General features: G+C 36.4%; 1 protein-coding gene across 1 annotated transcript in view; it reads right to left on the bottom strand.

Annotated features, from left to right (window-relative positions):
• The window catches only part of LOC149283567 (integrin alpha-9-like), a 201,682-nt gene that overhangs the window by 121,989 nt on the left and 53,823 nt on the right, over positions 1 to 25,870 (bottom strand). The window contains exons 8-15 of the mRNA XM_089497374.1: positions 25,104 to 25,172; positions 24,120 to 24,257; positions 20,551 to 20,656; positions 19,252 to 19,346; positions 13,568 to 13,658; positions 9,254 to 9,299; positions 5,887 to 6,041; positions 3,679 to 3,839 (exon numbers count right to left, since the gene is read on the bottom strand). Coding sequence (XP_089353500.1) covers positions 3,679 to 3,839; positions 5,887 to 6,041; positions 9,254 to 9,299; positions 13,568 to 13,658; positions 19,252 to 19,346; positions 20,551 to 20,656; positions 24,120 to 24,257; positions 25,104 to 25,172 — 861 coding nt within the window. The remainder of the gene's footprint in view (positions 1 to 3,678; positions 3,840 to 5,886; positions 6,042 to 9,253; positions 9,300 to 13,567; positions 13,659 to 19,251; positions 19,347 to 20,550; positions 20,657 to 24,119; positions 24,258 to 25,103; positions 25,173 to 25,870) is intronic.

The following is a 25,870-nucleotide window of genomic DNA, read 5'->3' as shown; positions in this document are numbered from 1 at the left end:
TGCCAGCCAGCAGCAGAGATTTGTCTACGTGCATTGCTGCCCCTACTAGACACCAAGGAGTATGGAGCACGAGGGGTAAGTCTGGGGGGGTACAGAGTTGCATATAGGGGGTTATAAGGCATATCAGGGGCACAGTGGCATAAAGGGGGTATAAGGCATCTTTAGGGGGCACAGTGGCATATCAGGGGGCACAGTGGCATATCAGGGGCATAAGGCATATTTGGGGGCAGAGGGGCATATTTGGGGGCAGAGGGGCATATCTGGGGGTATAAGGCATGTCTGGGGGTATAAGGCATGTCTGGGGGTATAAGGCATGTCTGGGGGTGTAAGGCATATCTGGGGGACAGAATGGCATATAGGGGCAGAGTGGCATATTTGGGGGGCCGAGTAGCATATTTAGGGGGCAGAGTGGCATATCGGGGGTAGAAGGCATATCTGGGGGGTGCAGAGTGGCATATCTGGGAGTATAAGGCATATCAGGGGGCACAGTGGCATATCAGGGGGTTATAAGGCAAATAGAGGATATAAGGCATATCCGATTAATCGAACAAATAATTGGCCAACTAATCAATTATGAAATTATCAAAATAATCGTTAGTTGCAGCCTTAGGGAATATATAGCCTTATCAGGTTAAATTGAAATATGGGAGCTTTACTGTGTCTCTAATGACATGTAGTAAGTCCTAGTAAAGTGATCTGGAAAAATTCCAAGTTACAATATTGACACTGCAACATCTGAAAAACATGCCCTTGCATGTGGGATATTTCTGTACTCCGGGGGTACTGCTAAATAAAACTCAAGAACATTTTCATATCCACATGGCAAAACTGCAAAGTAGATTTTTAAAGGGGCTGATGTGGATTTAGGTGCATGGAACATGCCTATATTCCCCTAATCAAATTATCTGGGTTGTCTATTTTCTGATTATATATATACAATGTATGGGATTACATTGAACATGGGAGCTCTACCTTGTTGAGACATGGACCCAACCAATTGACCTGTCAAAATTCCAAGTTTAACAACTGAAATGTACATGTTTTGGCCTTGCAACGCCTGAAAAATATGCCATACCAATGCATGTGGGATATTGGTGTACTTGAGGTAGGGGTGGTTGCTGAAAACAAGTCAAGCGTTGTTTTAGTACCTGCGAAAGATATCTAGTAAAATACTACATTGTGTTTGTTAAAAATACTTGTTTGGCTATAAAATGGTTGAATAAAAGTGTTAAAATGACCACAGAAAAATACTATGTGTTCTCAACCTTCAAAAGATATATACCTTTGTATTAAAGCTTATGCACATTTACATATTTTTGCCAAATTTAGGATTTTCTCAAGACCTAACACAACACTAGCTATTGTTCCTGTTGTATTTGTTAATATAATGTCAAATTTAGATAACAGTGTATTATATTATCTACATTGAGAAAATAAATATATACATATAGATTCAAAATACACAAACTAATTATAAAACAAATGCAAAACCACATGTACAAGTAATCAGAGGGCCATCCGAGCCGGCCACTAAGCCACAGAAATAATCAGCTAGTTTTCCCTTGGTACAGTGGTTGCACTCTAAATGTCTTCTGCGGAATAGTGGGTAGGGGTGCGGCCGAGGTTTATCTGCTGTAATTTCCGGATCAAGAGAAACACTGTGGTTCTGTATTAAAGCCATAGTATAAGCTCTGTGTAAAATCTTAGGATGGCAAGAACTGTCTTACATTTACTAAAAGAGGTCAAAAGAAAAGCAATTTTTTTCTTTTTTCTCTATAAATTACTGTATTATTTAAATGATTCGGTAAAATGTATTATGTATTATGCTTATTCAGAATGTACATTTTCCCAACAAACCAACACAATTGTACTTAATTAAATGAAGCATCCTAGATGCATTGAATTATGTTCCTGCATGCAGTTTTGTCCTTTGCATTACCTCACATCTTAATCAATAATATACAGAAACAATAATGCATCAAATGATTGCAGTGAGTCTGACAACCTTAATTATATATTCTTTGACAATAAACCCAAGGGGACTCTGTGCAGACCCCTGATGTCACTGTCATTATCTTGTACGAGTAGGGAATGGCTAAAAAGATGCAGGCTTATCGAGAATGCGTTGTGTGTGTATGTGTGTGTGTGCGTATATATATATTACGGTATATATATATATATATGGTAGCCCTTACAAATATAATTTAATTGATATGCTGGTTCTACCTTTTGCCACAGATCACATCTTTCCTGATAATCAAATAATTATTTTCCATTCTGTTTTCTGTGGGGCAGTTGTGAGGCATTGTCCTGCAGGCAGTGGGAATCATGGGCCAGCCCAGGAAGCTATAAAATTGGTGAACACTTGTGCGCAAAAGCACCGTTCCCAGTAAAATAGTTTTTCACCACATTTATACGTATACATTGTCTTAGCAGTGATTTTTGTACTGGCTGACCAGTGTGCACTGCTTGTTCCTTAATTCTTCTACAACAAGGCATTTTGAAAATTGCTAATTTTCCCATTCACCCTTAACAGAGCTGGGTTAATAATTGGTTGTCACCCTGTTGAAAAGCACCACTGAATGGTCTAAAAGTTTTCGATCTTGTTACATAAACAAAGAGCAAATTTCTTTTAACACCCTGGTCTTTAGCGAAAGGCTAATATATCTATAAAATGCCTAATATATGCCTAATAAATGGTGTTAACCAAGGGTTGAAACCTTCCTGCCACCTATTAATTATTTAGGCAAAAAGTCTAGTTAGTAGAGGTCTCTATCTGCCACAATATCCTGAAAAATTATGGTGCTTACTGAATTAAATTATAATACAAGTTTTCAATATCTGTTGAAAATAACATAACTACCTCAAATGCTAGCGTGGAATTTAGAATGCAAAAGTATAAGCAGACGAGCCCGGCTGAAATATCAGCCCTTCTGCAGAAATACCTGGATAATGTAGCTGATACCAGGGAAAAACGAACAAACAAAGAAGACAGAAGAACAAAAAGAGGCTAAAGAGGAAGCATAGCTGCAGAAAAGGAGACAGAGACATAATCTGTCAGCGTAGAAGGTAGGGAGACATTGGCAGAGAGCATGAGACAGTGTTAGAGAGACAAAAGTAAAAAACTGTTAATTTTTTCCAACAGGGCCATCTTATATTCAGGACTTTTTTTCATTAGGATCCAAAGTTTGGTTTATATGTGTCCTGCTAAGACATATCCTGCTCAGACGTAGCAGGCACAAGTACCTTGGTGTGATTATGCTTACGCTCAAAAGCACCGTACAATGTTGGGCTGTTTCCTGCACGGCATCACTACACAAAACCAATGACTGCATATTTGAATAGAAACATTTGAAGGTAAACACTAAACAAGCAGAACCAGACTTCATCATCCATTAAGCCCATACCTCATAACCTTACAAAATTTATTTTTAAAATAAATTCTTGAAAGAAATGATCCAACACAACTGAACACAGATAAACTCAATATTTGTCAGATAGCCAGTGATAGCCAATGACAAAGACACCAAGACTTTGTAGGTCTAAAATAACAGTTGAAACTATTTCAGTACAAATAGCAAATACAGAAAGCCACCAATGATAAAACAAACTTCAAAACAATAGTTCCAAGGCAGAGAATGCCAGAATGTACACACGACACAACAGCCACTAACATACCTTTATATGTGCAAGATACTGCTCACATTTCTCTTCCTGGTGGGTAAGCTGAAGCTTCTCACTTATTTGTGCAACAGTTTCTCCTGAAGATACCAAAAACACTCTAGGCTGCTGGCCCTTTTCTTTCTTGGCAACATCAGCAGTCAGATTGTAGAACAAACCTGTAAAAGAGTTCCATGATTATAATTGATAAATGAGCAATAATTCAAAACCATTGGCCACATTGAGTCCAGTCCAGAATTTAAATGAACTGGTGCTGGAACAATTTGGTTTAACAGTATTTAACATGGTTATTTTTTGGATCACACAAGGTTGCTGAGAATATCATGTGCTGGGGAGAGACACAATGCATTTAGAAGGGATTCCCTACATGCATTTGCAAATGCAACACCACAAAAACATAAAGTAACCACATGCACACATGCATTAAAACAAGGGTGGATCCAGATCTTGACATTGGAAGGGGCATACAGACCAATGCACGTACACAGAAACTCACACTAACCCATCTAGACATACAGCACTAACACACACATTCAAACACTCAGCACTAACACACACAGACACCTGACATTCACATAAACATTCAGATACCAACACAAACATACCCAGATGCTCAAACTAACACAACCATTCAAACACATAGTAACATACACAGGCAGACACACACTAACATACCCAGGTAGACACTAACATACATACCTAGACAGACACTAACATGCATACCCATGACCCCCACCGGTTCCTGGAAGTTAGGGAGATAAAGAGGCATGCCCAGGTGTCGGGATATACCTCTATATCCCTATTCCCTGGGCATGCTTCTGTCTATCTTGGGCAGCTATGGACCTGTTGACCCCTCCCTGAATCTGCCAGTGCATTAAAGTGCATATGATGGCTGGATTGGCAAAGAGTTTGTGTCTTGTTCTTATGTGAGGAAATAATAAAATGACAGGCTTAGGTTTAGTTATTTAGCATCCTAGAGAGCGCAAATAATGTTCAAAGTAGAACAGCATACTTTAATAAAGTATATGTTAACTGGATTTGATTGCTCACCAAACCAAGATATAAGAGAGAAGGACTTCAGGTCTAAATGACTCACACTAAGACATCATTACATCAGTCATTACAAAGACAGCTAAAAATCAATAAAAATGCTTTTAAGGCAAAAGGTCACAGTAAGGCTATCACAACGTAAGCCTCTAAAATAAACAGTTAATAACAATTAATAACCTGTACCATGCATGCAAAATATTTACAACAAAAACTGGAAAAGTTTAGTACAGCACAGAAAAAAAGCAGGTAATGTTAGATGTATGTGGGAAAAAAGGCAAAAAAATATTTTCTTTATAAGTAAAAATAAATATATAATTTTACACGTATACCTTATGGATGGAGTTAGTAACAATACAGTCATATAACTATTTTGAAAAGGCAGCAAAAAAGTATTTATAAGAAATAGTAAAAAATAAAAAAAACTCATTTGCAATTTTGTTACCAAATTGTCTGCACAATTTGAACAGGTTAAGTGTTACTTTTATGGGGTTTTACATTTGTTTGTACCTGCTTTTAAAATGTTAGTACTGCAACTATTTTAAAATTTGGTTAAATGAACACATGACACGGATACTTTCTATAATCTGCATATTAGCGTAATGGTGTAAAATAACATTAACAAAGCCTGCAATTTGCAACTTAACCCCTCTGGAGCAGAAAAAGACATTTCTATGATACACACATTTTGTTGGTCATTGTCTTTATTTTTTAACCACATATAGAGGCAATTTTCTTATAACCTCAGCCATGTTGAAAGTGGAATTTTGATAATGGTCTATGCCAAAAAAAAGAACAAAAAAGTTCCACAAATATTATCCCTTCTCCCTCGACCTTCTAATCAAAGTTTATCCCACTCTCAAATTCTACTTTTTATCAACTGCCAGATTAAACCATTAATTGGTTTAAAGTGATTTAGAGCAGACTCTTTAGAATATCTATCCTTGGTACTAGATGCTAGTTCCCGCTTATTTTAAACATGCATTGCAGTTTGGTTTTTTTTTTAACTACATTTCCATATAAACAGCATGTAATCTGTTTTAATTTAATCTGAATTTTTGATGTAAAATATTTAAACACAAATTCCCAGAATGGTAGCAAAATTGTCCAGTTGCTGAAAATCAACAGAGAAAAGAATGAGTATAAGAAACAATTTACCTATTTCCCCAGGAACCTGCTTCCCATGAAATCGGAAGCATACAGTAATGTTGACGCAATTCACTTGTTGGGCACCATCATGGCATTGTGGAGCTGTAATATTGATCGAGGTTGGCAGGATTATTCTGACATCCAAAGTAATGACTGGTCTGGTTCTGTGAAAAAGCAGCAAAAATAAATCTAATTTAAATACAGATTCATAATTCGCATGCTATTGCATATTAGGAATTTTTCAACTGATTCAATTTACTTTTCCCCATCTTCCATATAACCAAAAAATAATAGTTGTTTAATGAATTAAAAAACAAAATTATGGTGGAAGAGAGAATGGAGAATTAAGATGAAAAAATAACCCTTTTACCATATTCATCAAGGAGTTTACTTTAATCAACCTAATGTTACACCTCTCTTCTTGAAGAACCTGTACTCTGTAGCTGGGAGAATAAAAGTGTAGGTAAATAATGTCTTGGAATGATTTATCAGCAGTTTTTTTTATGTGATCATCTTATAGTTTATAATATTAATCTTCACAATATCTATGTCTAGAGAGACACTAGCATACAAAGAAAGACCTTCTGCCAGCTATGCTCCTAAACTATAAGCACATATTTACCTTATAAAAATTTAGATAAAACAGGTCTAGACATTTCAAGTGGTTTCTTGCACTGCAACTTTTCAAATATGTTTCTCAACTGGTAAATGTCTCTCTGTGTTAATAAATGGGTACAGTATTTTATGTTTGTGTCACGTCAATTGCACATGTCTGTTTATGCAAAAAGTATATGTAGTATCCACAAATCACATATGCTATCGTAGGAGCCAAAGGGGTATAATGCAGAATCGTAATAAACATGCCATTTTGTCCAATGTCGGTAATTTATTATATATTGACATTCAACCTAAAACACCAAGTAACTTTTGAAACATGCTTTAAATTTAGACTTAGGTTTTCAGGGAACACATTCAGGAAAATAAGGAAAAGTGGTCAGCCTCAATTTTCTAATCACTTGTTTCTGTGAAATTGTTTTTTTATGTCTTATTTAGCCATGGTACAGCACTGCAGAATATTATGGCGGTATAAAAAAAACTATAAATAACGCCTTAATTGCTCGATTATAAGACTAGTTTTTTTTTAAAAAACATAATTTAAAAAAAAATTTTGTCTTGTAATCAAGGTCATCTTTTTAGTCAGTGGCCTCACCACTATCCTCCGATATAGAACTTCCGCCGAGCCACCAAATCAGCACTTCTGCCCCCTACTATAGCCCCCCAACACATAATATACTTACTTGCATTCAAAGATTTGTCAGACTCTGAACTACAAGCACATAGGCACAATGAGCTACGCACCGCTCAAGTGACCCCGCCACTTAGGAATAAACTTTGCAAAATGTGCTGCATAGTGTAGCATTGTCTCCCACAGTCCTGCGTATCGTCTAAGCTCCTCTTCACAAGTTGAGGAGAGAAGCTGGTTTAACTAGATCATCATGGGGCAAGATGTCCAACTCATCTCTGAGCCACTGACTGATGGGAGGCAAGACTTTGTACACATTAAATATAGAATAAATTACACCCGACATTACTACCCCATCATACCTCCTACTTTACATATATGTTTTTTTCACCTCAACAGAACAATTTGTGATTTCCTTTGGTGGACTTTCTAGAAAGACCCTTTTGTTGTGTATAAGGCTCAATACCGGTAGCAACTGTTTGCAGCAACAACAACCTTGCGCAGATTGGACAACTCACAAAGTCACTAAAGCCAGCTAGTATTTACACTTGCAAAATAGCACAACTCTCTTGTATGTGACTGTACATTGACTTGATGAGAGTTGACACAATCAAGCGAGCAACCTGCAGATTAATTAATCTCAACTGTTTAAGGACTCTTTCTAAAATTAAATTTAATGTTGTTAGTCTATTTAAACCATAGTTTTTATTGTTCAGCACATATTAGTAAATTATTTATATTACTTACTGTTTTTTTCATTATTGGAGTTGGGAGAAAGGTCATTTCATCATTGACAAAGAATTTGGCCTATCTTCAAACATTTGCAATCATGATAATGTGGATGTTGAATGAAACTCAATTTTGGTAATTGTTTGCTTTTACAGTAAGCGGGAAAAATCATAGCTAAATTGGGCTTGATATAGTAATCTCAAGAGTACAGCTAATGCGAATCACGGCCTGTCTACAAATACATTAGACCTTTGGTCTCTAAATGTAAGGATAATCAAATTGAGTAACTTAGACATACTGTACAATTTTCCCTAAAGAGGGTATATACATAAAAAAGGTTTAGTATTTTTTTAAATGAGTATTAGATATTTAGATGCTTACAACATTGGGTCATATTTATTATAACACAATATAATGCATTATGTAACATAATGGCTATGTGACTCTGAGGAAAGCTTGGGGGTATATGAAGGTTTGCATGGGCCACATCTGGCCAGCAGACTTTTAGATAGATAGCTCAGTCACTGCCTGCTATTTGTCTATAAACTCAGGAAATTGGATAACTGCAGTTGCATGAGGCTATGTAAGAAAATGCCTTTCTGATGACCCATACTAAGTAGGAAGTCATGTCATCCCTATCTTTTTAACATTTTACAAACCCATTAACAGCGCTATGACTGCAAACATCCCGCCAAAAATAGGCCTTTCCGCACTCTTGCTACTGGCATTGCTTAGTACAATTAGGCATGAAATGATTAGGCATTCAAATAAACATGTGGTTACCTGTACTGCTTCGTCAACATTTATTAAAGTACAAAGTGTACTTATTATGTGTATTCAAAGTACAGACAGTACATAATCATTATACTTTAAACCAATGCCCCTTTACTGTAGTAGTTAAATTGTTGAAATCGGATACTGGTTTAACAATGCAATATGAGTTTTCCTACTTTTGTTCAACTTTAGAATACTAAAGAGTATACTTAAGAATGCTTATTTACAATTCCAAATAAATACAAAATATTGTATGTATCAAACTGTCTGACCTTTCCTTGTGATGTTATGAAAAATGTATTTTCATCGATAACACTGGTTTCAATTGTTGCATTTGGATTTTATTTTTTTTTACAATAATTCAAGTTAAACATTTGTGATATCAGGTGAATGTCACACACAAAGCATGTGATTCAGTAAAAAAGGCAGAGGTCTTCTAAGGACATGTTTATGTAAGTGAAATTGTTATGTTATATACTACTTGTCATATCCTGTACAGCTCTGTGGAATATGATGGTGCTATATAATAATAATAATAATGATGACGGGACATAGAGATTATCATAAATCATTCTAGCATAGAAAGTCATGGTATATGTGATGAAAATATAATTTTAACCACATCCTCACCTCAGTAGTACCACATTATCTGACATGAAGGCCCCAATGGTCAAATCTGAAAAAACAAAATCATCCATTAGAGATATGCAATGTCAAGAGATAAACGTTACTTGACCCCTTGGTTGACTAAGTGGCTCATCAGTCAACAATTGTGAATTTTATCTATGCCAAAGGTTAACAGGGAGAGAATATGTCATTCTGTGTTTTACAGTGCTTTAAATGTGCATATGATAACTAGTGTCAACTCATATTTTCCTTTTGATGCATGTAAACAAATAAAGATACTCATCCTGCATTCCATGGACAATGTGCGGGATCTAACGAAGCATGCGCACAGAGAATTCTATTGATTTCAAAAAAAGAGTGCTCCAATTCAGAATAATTGGCTCCAATTCAAACAAACTAAACTGAATCGTAGATTATGAATTGCTCATCTTATTATTTCACCACTAGGTTGCAACATTCCAGTCTTTGTGTTAACAACATTGTAATCAAATGTATTAATTTATTAATATAGTTTTAGATATAATTCGTTGCCATCACACTTAATTAATCATGAATTAAGTTAAACATTAATTAAATTATCATTTCTTAAATTCAAAGTAAAAACGGAGGAACGCAGTTTAAATTGAAAAGAGGTACAACGTAGTGTACACAAGTAAAAAAACAGGTAAAAAAACAGGTAAAAAAACACTATCATTTTATATTTACTAGAGGTGTTTGTGGTTAAGAGGTGCATTGGTAACTAATGATATCATATCATTGAAGCACGTATCATTGAAGCACATATAATCATATGAAGCACGATCAAAAGGGTTTTTGTTTTTTTTAAAAAAGGTTATCACTACTACTTTGACAACTTTTTTCAATTCCTAAAGGAAAAGTGTAAATCTTTTGCTATAAAAATGTAACATATATACAGTATATCTCAAGATGATGTGTTAGGTTAGGTTAGGTGTGTTAGCTATAAACCCCAACACTATGTGTGCTGAAATCGTATAAATCTGCTAACATAAAAACAGTGTAAGGTTAGTTGTAAACAGGTTAGTTAATCTTTTTGAATATTTGAGACACCAGGGCTAAAATAGATACATATTTAAAAAATTGCTTTATTCATTTGCCAAGAGTTTATCACTATATCTTTCACCATAAAATTGTTGACCAAGCTACCCTATAAGGTCACAACCTAACAAAAAGATAGATTATTCAATTATTTATTTTTTGTATTTTATGACTATTATGCTTTTTGTAAACATGACGTACAGAAATAACAAAGCACATATATGATAAACAATCCATTTTTGTTTTGCGCAAAACCTGCGCAAAGTAATCAATTGTTCTTAAAACTTGTCTATAACTTTGCAGAAGATTCTTGTATGGCACAGGTTATAAATAACCACGACTAATGGAAAGTTTCCAGACTCTCCTAATAGCTAGGTGCACATGCCTTCCTGACATCTGTGTATTATGTGCTGTAATTGCATTACACCAGGTCATACTAATGGAACCTGACATTAAACAGCACTATGACACAGGTATTTGTTAAGTATATTGATTTACTATTTCTGTTAAACATTCATTGAGAAATGGAAACATACATGTCTAAGGTTAGGTGCTACAGGACAGCCTTACACTGTTTTTCTAATGTGCTCCTTGTGAAAAAGAATCTGTTTATATGAATGGTATGGTAGTTTTGGAGGAGGAAAGACTATTTATTTTGGTCATCTTTAGAGGTTGCAGTCACACCTGTTTTGTGTCTACCATCAGGAGATTTGTGCTTCTTTGTTATACATCCACAACAGGCTGCACTTGTACTGATCACATGCTATATGATACTGGTACCCAACCCAGTCCTCAAGGCACACTAACAGGACATGATTTTGAAACTGCCACAATCTATTCCAATAGGAAAATTTGGTAAAACATGGACTAGAATATGGCATAAGATGTTATATTTCATTATAGAGGTTGTTAATAAATACATGCCTCCAAACTATTTAGGTTTACATTTTATTTTCAGACGAGCACTTGGAATAGGTTACAGATGACAGGTGGTAAGATGAGCTGAAGGTTTGTCAATGTTCACCTAGTTCACCAAATCTAGATTTAACACGTCAGAAGATATCAAACTATAGATATTTTTTAATATAACCTGGAAAAAACATTTTAACATAAATTAAACAAATTATTGTTCATGATATAATTTACTATTATTATTTGTACCGTCCATCCTCTGCACTAGCCTGTCAAAATCGCATTATTGATCGCCCTCCTAATTGTTGCTCTCAATACCAGGATGTGTGTTGAAATATCTGTTTAAGTCTGGTTTTTGCCTTCTAAAGAATTTATGTATGGTCCCCAGTGTTGTTTGGTGCATCCATTGCTGTAAAATGTTTTTTTGCACAACCACTAGAATGATGCGTAGAAGTTTATGTACCCCTGTTGGACAAAACGATCAGAGTCAGGGGCAAGTGTCCATCCGGAGCAAATAGGTGGGGAGTTCCAGAAGCAGTGGTATAAGTCTGCTTGGGAGATTTTGCATTTTCATCTGTAGAATTCCAATTTCATATTTTATATGTGGGGAAAGGTATGCCTGGTGTACTATTTTCAATTGTGTTTCCATATAGGTGCTTAGAACAATATAATTACACTCTATGGGGTGGGAAATGGGCCAGCCAACATATCAGCCCAGTTTTGTGGTGTTCATATTGTATTGTGGGGTTAAAAACTTTATAGATATGACTAGTACTAAGGGTCTTACGAAAATTAGATTTCAAAGAAGTGTCTAATGGATTTTCCCAATCAGACTGTGTGAAACGTATGAACTGTTGCTGCAAACGCAAACCAAGGTATGTGAACATCTAAGAATGTATCCCTGCATTCCTCCAGTGTGTTTGCTAATTTCGTGTAGCAATTGTTGTAAAGGATAATAGATGCCCTTTTTCCAAATGCGAGCATGTATTGTAAGGGCGTGCCGCTTCGCCATCTGGAAAAGAGGGTTTGTGACAAAGTGGTTGAAATAAGGAATTCTGCCACTGTGCTCCAATATGGGGTCTCATCAATTTCCATGCTTTAATAGGGGATTATTTAAAAGCTCACGTGAGAGGTGAGTGATTGGTGTATGTTACAGAGCAGTTAAGGCAACACAGTTATTGTGTCTTCTAAAGAATTTATGTATGGTTCCCAGATTGTGATTTTTTTCATTGGTGTCATGCTCTTTATGGATAGTGGCATCAATCCAGTCCATGTTAAATAGATGAAAACATTTTATTTGACAAATAGTCACTTTGGGTGGTGTTTGTTATATCCATTGCTGTACATTTATACATGATAAATATATATATTTCCATCCCCTTAGTTGCTTCTTTATTTTTCTGATAATTGTCCAAACCATATACCTATGATATCTGGTGAGTTTAAAATAATGCCCCTCTTCATGTTTACCAGGGCAGAATCAAGGCCATTCATGATGATGGCCATTGTAGGGTCGTTATATATGTTCAGACCAAGGTAAGAAATGTTTGTCCAAAGTTTTGGTTCTTTATGATTCAAAACATGTGTGACCATGCCACTACATTAAAGGCTTTTTTCTGCGTCTAAGATCAATAGCGTTTTATCTTAATTAGAGTGTTGCCTTTGACTGGTCAGAGTTTCTGCGATAGCTGTTCTGATCTTCTTTACTCAGTATCGCCCCCTCCCAAACCCCAACTGCTGCTCGCTGAGAATAAATGGGAGAATTTACTGCAGTCTATCTGCATATAGTTTAGCCAAATTTTTTAGATCCTGATTCAGGAGGGTAATTGGTCGGTACGAACCAAGTAAAGCGGGATCTCTTTTTGGCTTGGGGATTAAGATAGTTCTACCAATGGTCATGGTAAAAATGTTTTCTGTAGTGAGGAGGAGAGTGTTTTAAGATTGTTGTGAGTGGTCTAGTGATGTGAGGCTTTATCAGTTTGTAAGATATACATATGTTACAAAACAACCTGCATATAAAATAAAAAGAACAGAGAAAGCATAGTATGAGTGTAATTGCTGTATAAAATTTGTAAGTGTAGAAATGCAAGCAAAACACGCAGAAAAGGCACAAAGTGGCCAAAAATCTTCAAATCAGAGCAGCCCAGTGGACAAAAGCCCTCACTCCTACTTTCAAGCCCTTCCATGACACCACAGGATTGCGTTCACTGGCGAGATCAGAAGATACATCATACATAATGTGTATACTACCCCTAGTAAATATATAGGACCATGTTATGAAGTTTTAAAAGAAGGGAGAATATATGGTCAGTCATTTTTTTCCAGCCACAATATTTTTTTCAAACCTACCTGAATACCCATTTCTGTCCATATCAACACCTCCAGAAATGGATTGACCAAACATCCTCAATAATGGGTTTAGTTTTCGTCCAGACAGCCTCTGAATTAAAAAAATATATTTATTATTATGGTTGGATACACAGGTCTTATTTACTAGGCTATATTCTTTTGCCTACACATACCTTTTCTTATCTGTATGTTTCATTAATAACACACAACAGTCTTTTGATTTTATATTCAATATAATAAACTTAAATGTAACATCATTTTGTAATTCATAACACTTTCACTGCTCAGTGAAGGCTTTGGTTTTAACAAGCAAAATGCAGTAAAAAAAATTGATGTTTAGGTTTTATTCGTGTGTGCATGTAGTTTTGTGGTGCCTTCCAAATGAGAAGTCCTTTGAAGTGCATCAAAAGGTATCAAGAACAGCACATACTGAAGGCAGAGACACCCATCCTCCAGTGACTACCACAGGAGGTATACAGTATGTGAAGAGAATAGCACTAAAGACCATTACTGGATTTTTTTCTTTATTATTAGAAATAAAACAATGACAATGCTCCACCACTGCATCTGATTATAGGGTAGATAAAGTGATGGATAATTGTACTGTTGAAATCCACTACAATGGAGGAGCCTAAAACTAATATAAAACTAAATATTTGTGGGGAAAAAAGATTACATTTTTATTGAATAAGCTTCCCATAAGTGTTTTGTCATATGACAGAAATGACAGCAAAACTAAAGCATTTAAAACACACAGTTTGGAAGGAAATTACAGAAAGCGTCCAAAAATATTAACTGTGACTGTATAATATGGGAACTAGACAACACCTAACTCTGAGGCACTCAAATGGAAAAACTGTTTCCACATAATGTCGGCTGTGCCTGACATGATGATGTCTCTGAGCAACACAAAGGAGCAGAAGAAGAGAGATCTATTGCACTTTTCCACCTCACAAAAGAGATAGCTATTGTGAGCTTCCTGTTCTACTACTTCTATTTTAAAATGGACCCTTAGCTGCTTTTTCTCCTGCAGTGTTTGGCAACATTTTTCCAACTAACTCCAATGTGTCAATATCCTTTTGTAGATGGGGTCTCCTGAACTGTACACAATACTCTAGGTGAGGCCTGACCAAAGATCTGTAAAGTGGCATAACCACCTCCCTCTTGCTATACGACCCAGCATACTGCTTGCTTTTTCCAAAACTTTATTGTATTGTATGCTTACCTTTCAGAAAGAATTACTCCTAAATCCTTCTCGTCCTTGTCACTGACAGAAAAGTGTTCCCAATATTATATGCTGCCTTGGGAATTTTACATCCCAAGGGCATTATTTTTCAATATTAACCCCTTCGTGACAAAGGCTGATTTTACTTTTTGTGCCCTTCGTGACAATGGCCGTTTTAACATTTCTGCGCTGCTCGTGTTTAGCTGTAATTTTCTTCTTTCCCGTTTACTGAACCCACACACATTAGATATTGTTTTTTTTCAGGACAAGAAGGGCTTTCTTTAGATGACATTGTTTTGATTGTATCATATTATTTACTATTAAAAAAAAGTATAAAATATGGCGGAAAATTTAGAAAAAAATTACTGTTTCTAATTTTTAGTTGAAATTTTACTCATCTATAAAAGGTAATGAAAAAACCTGCTAAATAGATTCTACTATTTGTCCTGAATTTAGAAATACCCAATGTTTTTATGTTTTTTTGCTTTTTTCTACACATTATGGGGCAATAAGTACAGGTAGCGTTTTGCTATTTCAAAGCCTTTTTTTCCAAATCTGGTAATTCTTCCCCCCATGTGCCATTTCGGGTATCTTTGAAGCCGGCCAATGCAATTTACCCCATCAAGTCATATATTTTTGAAAACTAGACAGCCCAGGGTATTCCAAATGCTTGTATTTTAACCCTTTCCAAGCACTAATTCTACCATCAGCCTTTGTCAAACTTTATGGTAGTAATTTTTTTTGCATTTGTTTTTTCACACACATTTTACTTCAGGTATGAATAAACAGGTTCTGGTGTATGTCACTATCATAAAACACCCCAATATGTGTTTAGCAACATCTCCTGAGTACAGCGATACCTCACATGAATGATTTTGCCTGTCTGTTTGGGGGCAAAATGGCCACATTTGGGGCATGCGCATTTTCAATGTTGAACTTTGGCATTTGGCAATCAACTGCCCATGCCCTATTTGGTACATCTTTGAGCCGGGCCATTTCAGTATGCCCAATAAAGCCATATATTTTTGAAAACTAGACACCCCAGGGTATTTCAAATGCTAGTATTTTAACTCTTTCCATGCACCATATCTACCACCAGTCTTTGTCAAACTTTGTGGTAGTCATTTTTTTGCATTTGTTTTGTCACACACATTTTACTTCAGGTATGAATTAAAAGGTTCTCGTATATGTCACTATCACAAAACACCCCAATATGTGTTCGGCAACATCTCCTGAGTACAGCGATACCTCACATGAATGATTTTGCCTGTCTGTTTGGGGGCAAAAGGGCCACATTTGGGGCATGCGCATTTTTCAATGTTGAACTTTGGCATTTGGGGATCCACTGCCCATCCCCTATTTGGTACATCTTTGAGCCGGGCCATTTCAGTGTGCCCAACAAAACCATATATTTTTGAAAACTAGACACCACAGGGTATTTTAAATGCTGGTATTTTAACTCTTTGCATGCACACATTTTACCACCAGAATTTTTTCAAAGTTTGCAGTAGTATTCTTTTGTGTGTATTTTTCCCCCCACACAGCTATGTTATGTATGAATTTACAGCTCCTGGTATATGCCGCTGTCACACGACACCCCAATATGTGTTCAGCAACATCTCCTGAGTACAGTGATATCCCACATGCATGGGTTTGTCATTTTTTGGGGGAACTAAAAGGCCACATTTGGTACGTGTGCATTTTTCTAATTGGAAATTAGATGTGTGGCCATCCTTCCCCCCGTGTTAATTGGGACCTTGTTGAACCCGGCCAATTCAATTTACCCCATCAAATCATACATTTTTTAAAAGTAGACACCCCATGGGCATTTAATATGCCAGTATTTTAACTCTTTCCATGCGAGAATTGTTTTAAGCTAATGTGCTAATTTTAGGACTTGCTCACAAAAAAAATGTTTTTCAACTTGAAGGTTCCCCTGATCGTGACATCAGAGGGAAATTATTTTTACATTTTACTGTTTTTTTTACAATTTTTTTCTAATTATTATTAATTTTATTTTTTAATTTATTTTTCCTAATCACACTGTGATTAGAAAGCTGGGCTCCATTGACTTGCATGGTTGAGTGCAGTACCTGTATTCAACCTGCAAGTGGAGCCAGAGTTCTCTAGAGGGTCTGGAGACCTTCTAGCGAACTTCTTCATCTTTATTGTTTTTTTTCCCTGGCCGCTGCCCTCTTGTGGATGGTGAAGATTGCGTGCAGCTGCGGTTGTGACCGCTCTCCGGAGCGGTCACAGTCCATCCTGGGGTAAGTGTTTGGTGTCGCTGGATGCCTCCTGATCGAGGCATTCCAGTGACACCATTTAAGTTTAGGAGGTGATCGTTGATGGCCCCTAGTGCCTAGAGATGGCCCCTAGTGCCGATCGTGGCGTTGCTGAATGCCTTGAGGTCGAGGCATTAGAGCAACACCGTTTGAGTGAAAAAAATCGATCACGGATCGATTTTTTTCACCCGTTTTAACAAATGACGGTACTGGCACGCCATTTGTCGTAAACGACTTGTTTTTCCGTGACGTGCCCGGACCGGCAATTGTCATCAAGGGGTTAAACTGCAGCTGACACACTCTCAACCTTTCTATTAATTTACGCAAATCATTTGCCATTTGACTTGTCCAATGTCAACCCTGTTGCAGACCTTTGTATCATCTGTAAAAAGACATACTATACCATTAAGACCTTCTGTAATATCATTAATACAAATATAATACAAAAAAGTACAGGTCCCAATACTGATCCCTGACGTACACTGCTAGTAACAAGTCCTTCCTCTGAATATAAACCATTAAATACAACCTTCTGCTGCAACTCAACTATTGTGTTATCCATTAAACTATTTTGACATCCAAACCCAAAGACTGCAATTTATTTATAAATTTTCTACGGGTTGGATGCCTTACTGAAATCCAGTAAACCCATGCTGATTCTGATCATGCAAACCAGGTATTCAACAATCCCATCATTTAGCATGGTTTCCATTAATTTGCCATCTACTGATGTAAGACTTATTGGTCTGTAGTTGGTCTGTAGTATTCCATGCTACATTTGTGTGTTTTTATCTCTAGTTTATGCTTTCTTCTTTCACTTTTATATCTAAAAAAAGTTTTATCACCTTTTTTTTGGCCTGGCAATTTTCTCCTCAATGCTTGTTTTGGCTCATCTAATAATGCACGTTGAGTCTATTTATAGTTCCTGAAAGCTAGCTTCTTCCTCCTTTAATATATATCTGCAGAGTAGCACAGTGGTTTCCTTTTTCTTTTAGTCTTACTAACAAGTTTAATGGGATGTTCTGCTGCCTTTAGCAGGACATCTCTTAAACACTGGCCCCTGCGAGCGGCAACCAAGAGATCTGCAGTTCAGGTAAGGGGGTAGGTGTATGAAAGAGTATGTGTGAATAAGGGAAAGAATGAGTATCTGTGAATAAGGGAATGAATGAGTATCTGTGAATGAGGGAATTGATATTTGTGAATGAGTGAATGCATATGTGTTTGATAGCATGGATGTCTAAGTGGGGGGAATGGCACAGGGAGGCCATAAATGAATACTAAATACTAGAGCCTGTCCTGGTGGGTGTGTTTGGGTGTCAGTGTGAAAGAGCCTGTCCTGGCATGCGTGTTTGGTTGTTGGCGTGGCAGAGCCTATCCTGGTGTGTGTGTGTTTGGGTGTTGGTGTGGCAGAGCCTGTCCTGGTGTGTGTGTTTGGGTGTCAGTGTGGCAGAGCCTGTCCTGGTGTGTGTTTTGGTGTCTGTGTGACAGAGCCTGTCCTGGTGTGTGTATGTTTGGGTGTTCATGTGGCAGAGCCTGTCCTGGTGTGTGTGTTTGGTCATCCGTTTCCTGGCACTTTACCTACTTTAGAAATAAATCGAAAAATTTTATGTTTACTTATCCAGAGATAAAACACCGTCCTGAATTTGTAGTCCCTTCAGATGACAAAACATTCTAGGCCCAGAAATCAGTGAGAGGAAAAGTAAAGGTATTGTGTTATATATTTTGATAAGCAGACCTTATCACAAAGGATTAGTCTCAGAAACTTGGATGGTGGTTGGGATCTTCAGAGTCTGTGAAACCCAATTTAATTGTAAGGCCTGATTTAATTATGCTCTACATGGGATAATTCTCTTTGGTTTCACATTCCTTCCCCCTTATGGGAGAACCTTTTACATACACTTCCATCTAAACGTTTTTGCAGTAGCAAATGTTTTGATTCCATTATTTCTCATCTCTGTAACTTATTCGGGCCTTTTAACACTTTTGGTTACTAAAAGTAATGTGATTTAAAAAAATTGGTTTATGGGGCTGGTGGCCAAATGTTTCCAGGGCTGCTTTTCATTCCCAGTTCAGCCCTGCCTTAAACTGCCTGCTTGGCTCTATAACCAATCAATACAAATATAAAAAACAAGTCATTTCACGTAACCCAGAGTATTTGAATACAAAAATACACCAACCATTGAATATTGTGGCACAATCGCATCTGCATCACCATGGTAGATGTAAACAGCTCCTGTGTAGTCATCTTCTTTCGGGGCTCCAATTGCAATGTCTGTGACAAAGCACAAGAGTAAACAGCAGGGGTCTATTAATGAATATGTTGAAATAAAGTTTGTGTAACCTAGGAGGACAGTGATACAAACTGCTGCTTGCTAACTGCACTTAGGATTCTCAGTTCACGTTTATATAGATCTGTTTCAAATCCTTTTATCCTACCCCACAATATTTCAGCACTAAGACAATGAGTACAACCGACAAACAGTCCACATAGTCCAAGCCTACTGGTCAGTATGTATGCCTCTTGCCTAATACAAGATTACCACAATAAAGAACATAGATGATGAAATGACACATTAATGATCTTGAAGCATGTTTCTAGCGTAGCAATCCAGAATATATGTGTGTGTGTGTGTGTGTCTGTCTGTCTGTCTATCTATCTATCTATCATTGATAGCTAGCTAGATAGATAGATAGATAGATAGATAGATAGATAGACACGCACATACACACATTATTTAATTTGACTGGTGAGCAGATCTATTATTTGATGTTGCAATTCACTTTTCTGTTAGGAAAGGCAGCCTCTATTTGTGATTTTTCCACTCTAAAATAAGTTCGGAAAGAATTAGATTGTGTTATATATGCTCTCATAACCTTTCCATGGAATAGTGTACGACAAGAATGGCTTAAAAATAAAGTTGTTTTGCTGTACGCGGATGAATTGACTGCATCATATAGTTATATCAATACTATATAACTTATAGTTATATCAACACTCCCTTTACACTGGCTTTATCTACATATGAGGTTGTGTAAAACAGCCCATAAAAGAAGCCGAAAGGAAGATAAGGACAAACCGAGCTACAGGCTTAGCGTGGACACATTCAAGAAATGATTAAAACTATTATCTATTATTAGGACACAAACTCTCTGTAATAGAGCACCAGTCCTTCCAGTAAGACCATTCATGATATAGGAATATGCATAGGATTCAATTATTTATTTTTGTTGGCATTAATATTTATTCAAAGAAAATAAATACAGTACATTCACAAAATAAGATTATTTTTATAATAAAAAAACAACAACTTGATAACAGTTTTTACATTTATTATTTAGTTGGTCAGAAAACCCTGTGTGTCAGAAAGCATTTTGACCTCCTGCTGAGATGGGAAAGGTTAGGTTCTTAGAGCTATGAATTGGTCTTTGGAATGGAATAGGTATGTTCTGCACAACAAGCATTTCATTATACACACCTGGATAGCCATCGTCATCAATATCGCCCAGGTTGGCCATGCTTTCCCCAAAGTGTGCGTTGTATGCGTTGTCACCATTTAAGATAATCCATTCATCCAGTACTCCCTGGCAAACAGACAACCACAAGAGTGGTTAACAGAGCAATAACTCTTAAAACAGAGCTAATTTTAAAATAACCTCACAGTTTTCTACCATCCTGTCAAATGTGCAGAAATTAGTACATATTCAAATAACAATGGAGGTAACATTACTCAAATATTAATTGAATGCCATAATGTAAGGGGAAATGTAAATAGTGTGTAACAAATACAGGTTGTTCTGAAGTTATAACATTAGTACTTAATGGTAGCTATCTATATTATTTGCAAAAATAGTATGCTATCATTCCTCAATTAGCTGAACGCAAATGTCACTTATTATCTCAATATATTGCATCCACAGTAAAAACAGTAAACTAATATATGTGTTTTGCATGCAATCTTGTATCGGCAAGGACAGGATTGAATACAACCTGTCTGTGCCATTGGAATGCAAGACTGATCTAGGGCAGTGATGGCAAAGACTTCAGTTGTGGCACACGGCCAGGTTGCAGACTGTCAGGGTCGGTGTTTGGGGTGTGTGAGCTGCACACACCCAGGCGGCAGGGAGCCGAGTGGTCGCCCATGAAAAAGTTTTCATCAACCTCTCTGTGCCCTTCTGTTTCCTCCACTCCCTGCCACTACCCACCTCAAAGCTGCCCAGACTGCAGCAGTGGGAGCGCAAGGCCTCTGTCTTAGTCGCGGTGACGGCATTTCATGCTGAGCGCCGGAATATGACGTCATACCTTGGTGCACTCTGCAGCGTGCACCGTGGCTTTGTGCTCCCACCACAGGACTTCAGCAGGTATGTGAACTACAAAAAAGGGGGGTAGTGAGAAGGGGAAGAGGGAGAAGATAGTGAGAAGTGGGAGAGGGAAAGCTAGTGAGAAGGGACGGGGACGTAGCTAGTGATAAAGGGGGTTAGTAAGAATATTGAAATAAATAAAGAGTGAGAATGAGTGAGAGTATGAATTAATGTGTGAATGAATTGTGTGAATGCATGAATTAATGTGTGAATGAATTGTGCATGAATTAGAGAATTAAGTAATGTGTGGATGAATTGCTGGAATGTTTTTTGAACATGCATTAATGAATATGTGTGAATGATTTGTGTGGATGAGAGCATTAATGATTATGTGAACGAAAGCATGAATGAGTGAGTTTGTGTGTATCATAGATGTATAAGTGATTTGGGGGAAGGCAAAGACGGCACAAGCAGTGTGTTTGAGCTCTGGGGACCAAGATGGCACAGGCAGGGTACTTATGGGACAAAGATGGTGTAGGACGGCTGTTTGGGTTGTGCAGCCAGTGATCTATGCCTGTAATTAAGAGGGTTTTAGCTATACATTTAATGCTGAGTTGACATGTGATTTCCAATTGATCTACAACTGCAAAGCTTGCTTTGTGTGTTATTCTGGTGATCTATATCAGCTATGCTATGTTTTCATACATATTTATGTATACCTGCAAATACAGGGTTTGTATGTCTAATTCAGTTGATCCAGGCCTGCAGTGCTGTTTCCATGTGTTTACATATATAAGTATATAAGAACTGAGAGTTATGGAAAATGCCTTTTAACTTGTATTATCCCATGAGATCATTTTATAGTGGACAGGGGGATCATCATCTATGCTTCTGATGACTGTCTGTTACTTCAAAGGAACTTTTAGGCAGAAGAAGAAACACAGGCCACAGTGATGACAATAGCATTTGTTAACCCATTGGATTAACACAGGTGTGAATGCAGACATGTCATCTGAAAATAATTTACAGCTTGTTTAACAGCCTCTCTTATATATGACTTTGTCTATTAACACATTGTAATCTTCCTTGGGAAGAACCTACTTGACCAGCATTTAAGTGAAACAGAAGGCTCTTTTTTTTTTACTGTCAATGCCTGAATAAGAGGAAGTGCGACACTCTAGATACTCAAATATTTAACCAAATTTAAATGTATCTCTCTGTACTTTTGCCAACAGTGTACTGGTTAGACTAAAAATCAAATTATTCCTCACCATTGTACCCTTCATTATGTTTTTTTTCATGGGTGAATTAAAGGCCTAACGTTGACACAGATTTAAGTGTAAATAACGCTTACTTGTTTCCCTATATTCACAGTTACTCAAACAGAAAACCAAAATATTTGCTTCTTACTTTTAAGCATAAAGTAAATGCATTTTGTAACGTAAATCTTGTTTGGACATATCAAAACTCTGAGTATTTTATAATAGAAAGAACAAAAAGAGCAAGTGAATTTTTCATATGAGAGGACATCAGACTCTTCCTTCATTAATCCTTCTACAGCAGGTATGATAAACATGCAAAGCAAAGTAGGATGAGCAATTGTTGAACTGCTGCCAAATGAAATTCTTAATTACAAAGTCTGTAAATTCAAGGAAATTGCGGTATGTCTGCAAGCAAAATACATTTATGTAATAGGACCATCAACTGGGAAGCATCGAGGTTGTAGATCCGCTCTCAATAAAGTGTGAAAAGCTCTTGCGGAAGTAGAGCCCATCTGATCTACTGTTTCATAAATGGTTCTGCATAATTAATCCCCCTCCCCTAATGCCAGTTTAATAGTTTAGCATAACTGTAGATAAAAGAACTGCTACCCCACAATGTGCTTATTGCATGCACTATATTTGGAAGATAGATAGTTGTAATTTCTAGGCATAGTTCAGTGTAAAACCTCTTAAACCTATAAAAACCATCTTCATCAATACTTGGACTGATGTGAACATTACAATACAATACAATACAAGCTATGCCTATGATGGAGGCAGGTATGTGATATTAAAGCTGAAAAATAGAAATATGGTTTAAAATACAACATAACAAAAATATTAGATAGTTATTGGTGCTGGATTCAGATACAGTATGTTTTATTTCAGATATGACAACTTCTTTTTAATTAACACTCCTATGCTTATTAAGACTCCCTTCCACCACCTCCTCTGCGTGTATTTTTTATTTTAAACGGGGGAAAAAAAGGTCCATCCACCATGGTAATGTTATCTAGAGTTGGCCTTACTATATGTACAATGCTGTAAAATGCTCCAAAAAGGTTCAGGTATTGGATCAAAATATTTAAATCAAACCAGCTCAGGGGGCCTGCCTCACTTGGCTCCCCTGGTTCTCCATAAAATCTACAGAAGATTTTTTTTACTCTATATTTTACTTTAACCCTGATATTTATATACATACATATATAACATTGTTACTTGGTGAGGAGTAGGCATTAAATAGGTGTAAAAATATTCCAACGTATTATGACAATGCTTGTGTTCCTTATTCATAAAAAAAAAAGAAAAATTAACAAAGGCATTAATTCAACTTCCTAAAATGCGTAGAAACTATGCTAATTTTTAACAGGTTGCACAGAGAGAAATGAGTTGTCATTCAAAATTTTTCTGACACCAAAATACAAGTACTGTGGATAACGTATATACTTCCCCATCATACTATTGTTAGTATATAATCTACTTACATTTCCACTGTTCATATAGACGGTGACTTGCCCTTCATCCCTGATTTCAGAGAACATGGGTGCTCCGACTAGCAGGTCCGACAGCCCATCAGCATTCAGATCAACTGCGCATAAGGATGAGCCAAAGTAAGAGCCCATCTGTAACCAAGTCATTACAAAGTGTTCAGTATATCAGCCTACACATATAATCAATCCTTAGCATTTTAACTTAAACTGCTTAACTCAAAATGATTGTAAGAGTCAATAATGTCAATTACACTATTAGCCTATTTTACTGATATAAAGACTCAAACCTTAATTAGTCCTTGGTCTCATCTTAGATTCGATAGCATTATGCCTATCCCACACATGTTTACATTCCTTCACTGTTTCAGGCTATCACTTCTGCCGGTAAGCTGTTCCACTTAGCTATTACCTTCTTAGTTCAATAAAATTGTGTTATATTACAGCATGTAGGCAATGTCCTCCAGTAAATGCTTGTTCACTTAAAATACAATGACCTTATTTTCATTATGAAGTAATAACAAGAAATATCATGCATGATACGGAGCTTCTGACAGCAAAAACTATACCATGTGCTTATTGTTTTTTTCTTTATCATTTTTTATCACTTTTTCAAATAACTGAATTCAACTGCACTATAGATAATGGTGTAGCTTAAACTGAAACCAGATGGATTAAATGACAAATTATCATAGTGGTAGGAGTGCAAGGTATAATTACTCAGGAACCAACACATTAAGCCTTTTTCTGATAAGCAAGGTTGCTAGATACAAAGCACTGTGTGCCAACATTTCATTTAATATTCAAATAAGGTAAGACAAGAAGACAATGATATTTTTTATAAAACAGTACCAGGCCAGTGGAAACTATTTTCATCATTATGCTATACAGTATGTTTCAGTTAATGCCCTAAAGTTAAAAGTTAAATCAAATTACGGTAAATCTCAAATCACATGTTTACTAATAAACAAGAAGTCTGACCTTTTTGCCAGATGCTTGAAAAATTCTAATAAGTGATCCTGATCTCCTGTCCGTTCTGAAGATATAAACCTATGAAGGAAAAAAAGGAACCTCTTAATATTCTAAAATGATCAAATTATGATCGACAAGAAGAGATTGTTACAAATAGTTTCCACAGTGCTTTTTCAAAACCCACTCTATCAAAACAGGGAGAACATGCTTACCATTAATTATCCGGGGATGTTTAAGAAACAATCACATGTTCAAAAGGCTGAATACAAAGCCAGTAAGTATGCTTTTAAGCATTGTTATATTTTTTTTTATATTTTTTTGTGATGTTGATTTTGCAAATGAAAAGATTTTGTTGAATGTAGACCAAGAAGCCACTTTCTGGAAAATTAAATTATTATTATCTTTTATTTATATAGCTTTAACAATTTACGCACCGCTTAATACAATACATATATTCAAGAGGTATGACAAGACAAGAATTGACAGACTAAGACAAACCGATACGTTAGGTGGAGAGAGCCCTGCTCGCAAGCTTACAATCTTGAGGGTCTGGCTCTCTTACATTTTACATTGGTGGTGTTTAAGTTCTGGGATCAAGCACAGAATGTTTAAATGTTCAACATGATCAATATTAACATTTTTTTGGAAAGACAAGTATATAGTACTTATGAAATTACTTTGTCACATGTTTACTAACAACTATTGACTAGAGCTCATCAAGAAGAATGAATGATAATGAAATACTTCTTCTGCCAGTATTTAATTTCCAGAAAATC

Source organism: Sceloporus occidentalis, unplaced genomic scaffold (assembly GCF_023333645.1).
Source record: "Sceloporus occidentalis isolate IW3139 unplaced genomic scaffold, rSceOcc1.0.p SCAF_102, whole genome shotgun sequence".
NCBI classification, from domain to species: Eukaryota; Metazoa; Chordata; class Lepidosauria; order Squamata; family Phrynosomatidae; genus Sceloporus; species Sceloporus occidentalis.
The sequence above is the reverse complement of the archived record's forward strand: the minus strand, read 5'-3'. Positions and strand labels throughout refer to the sequence as shown.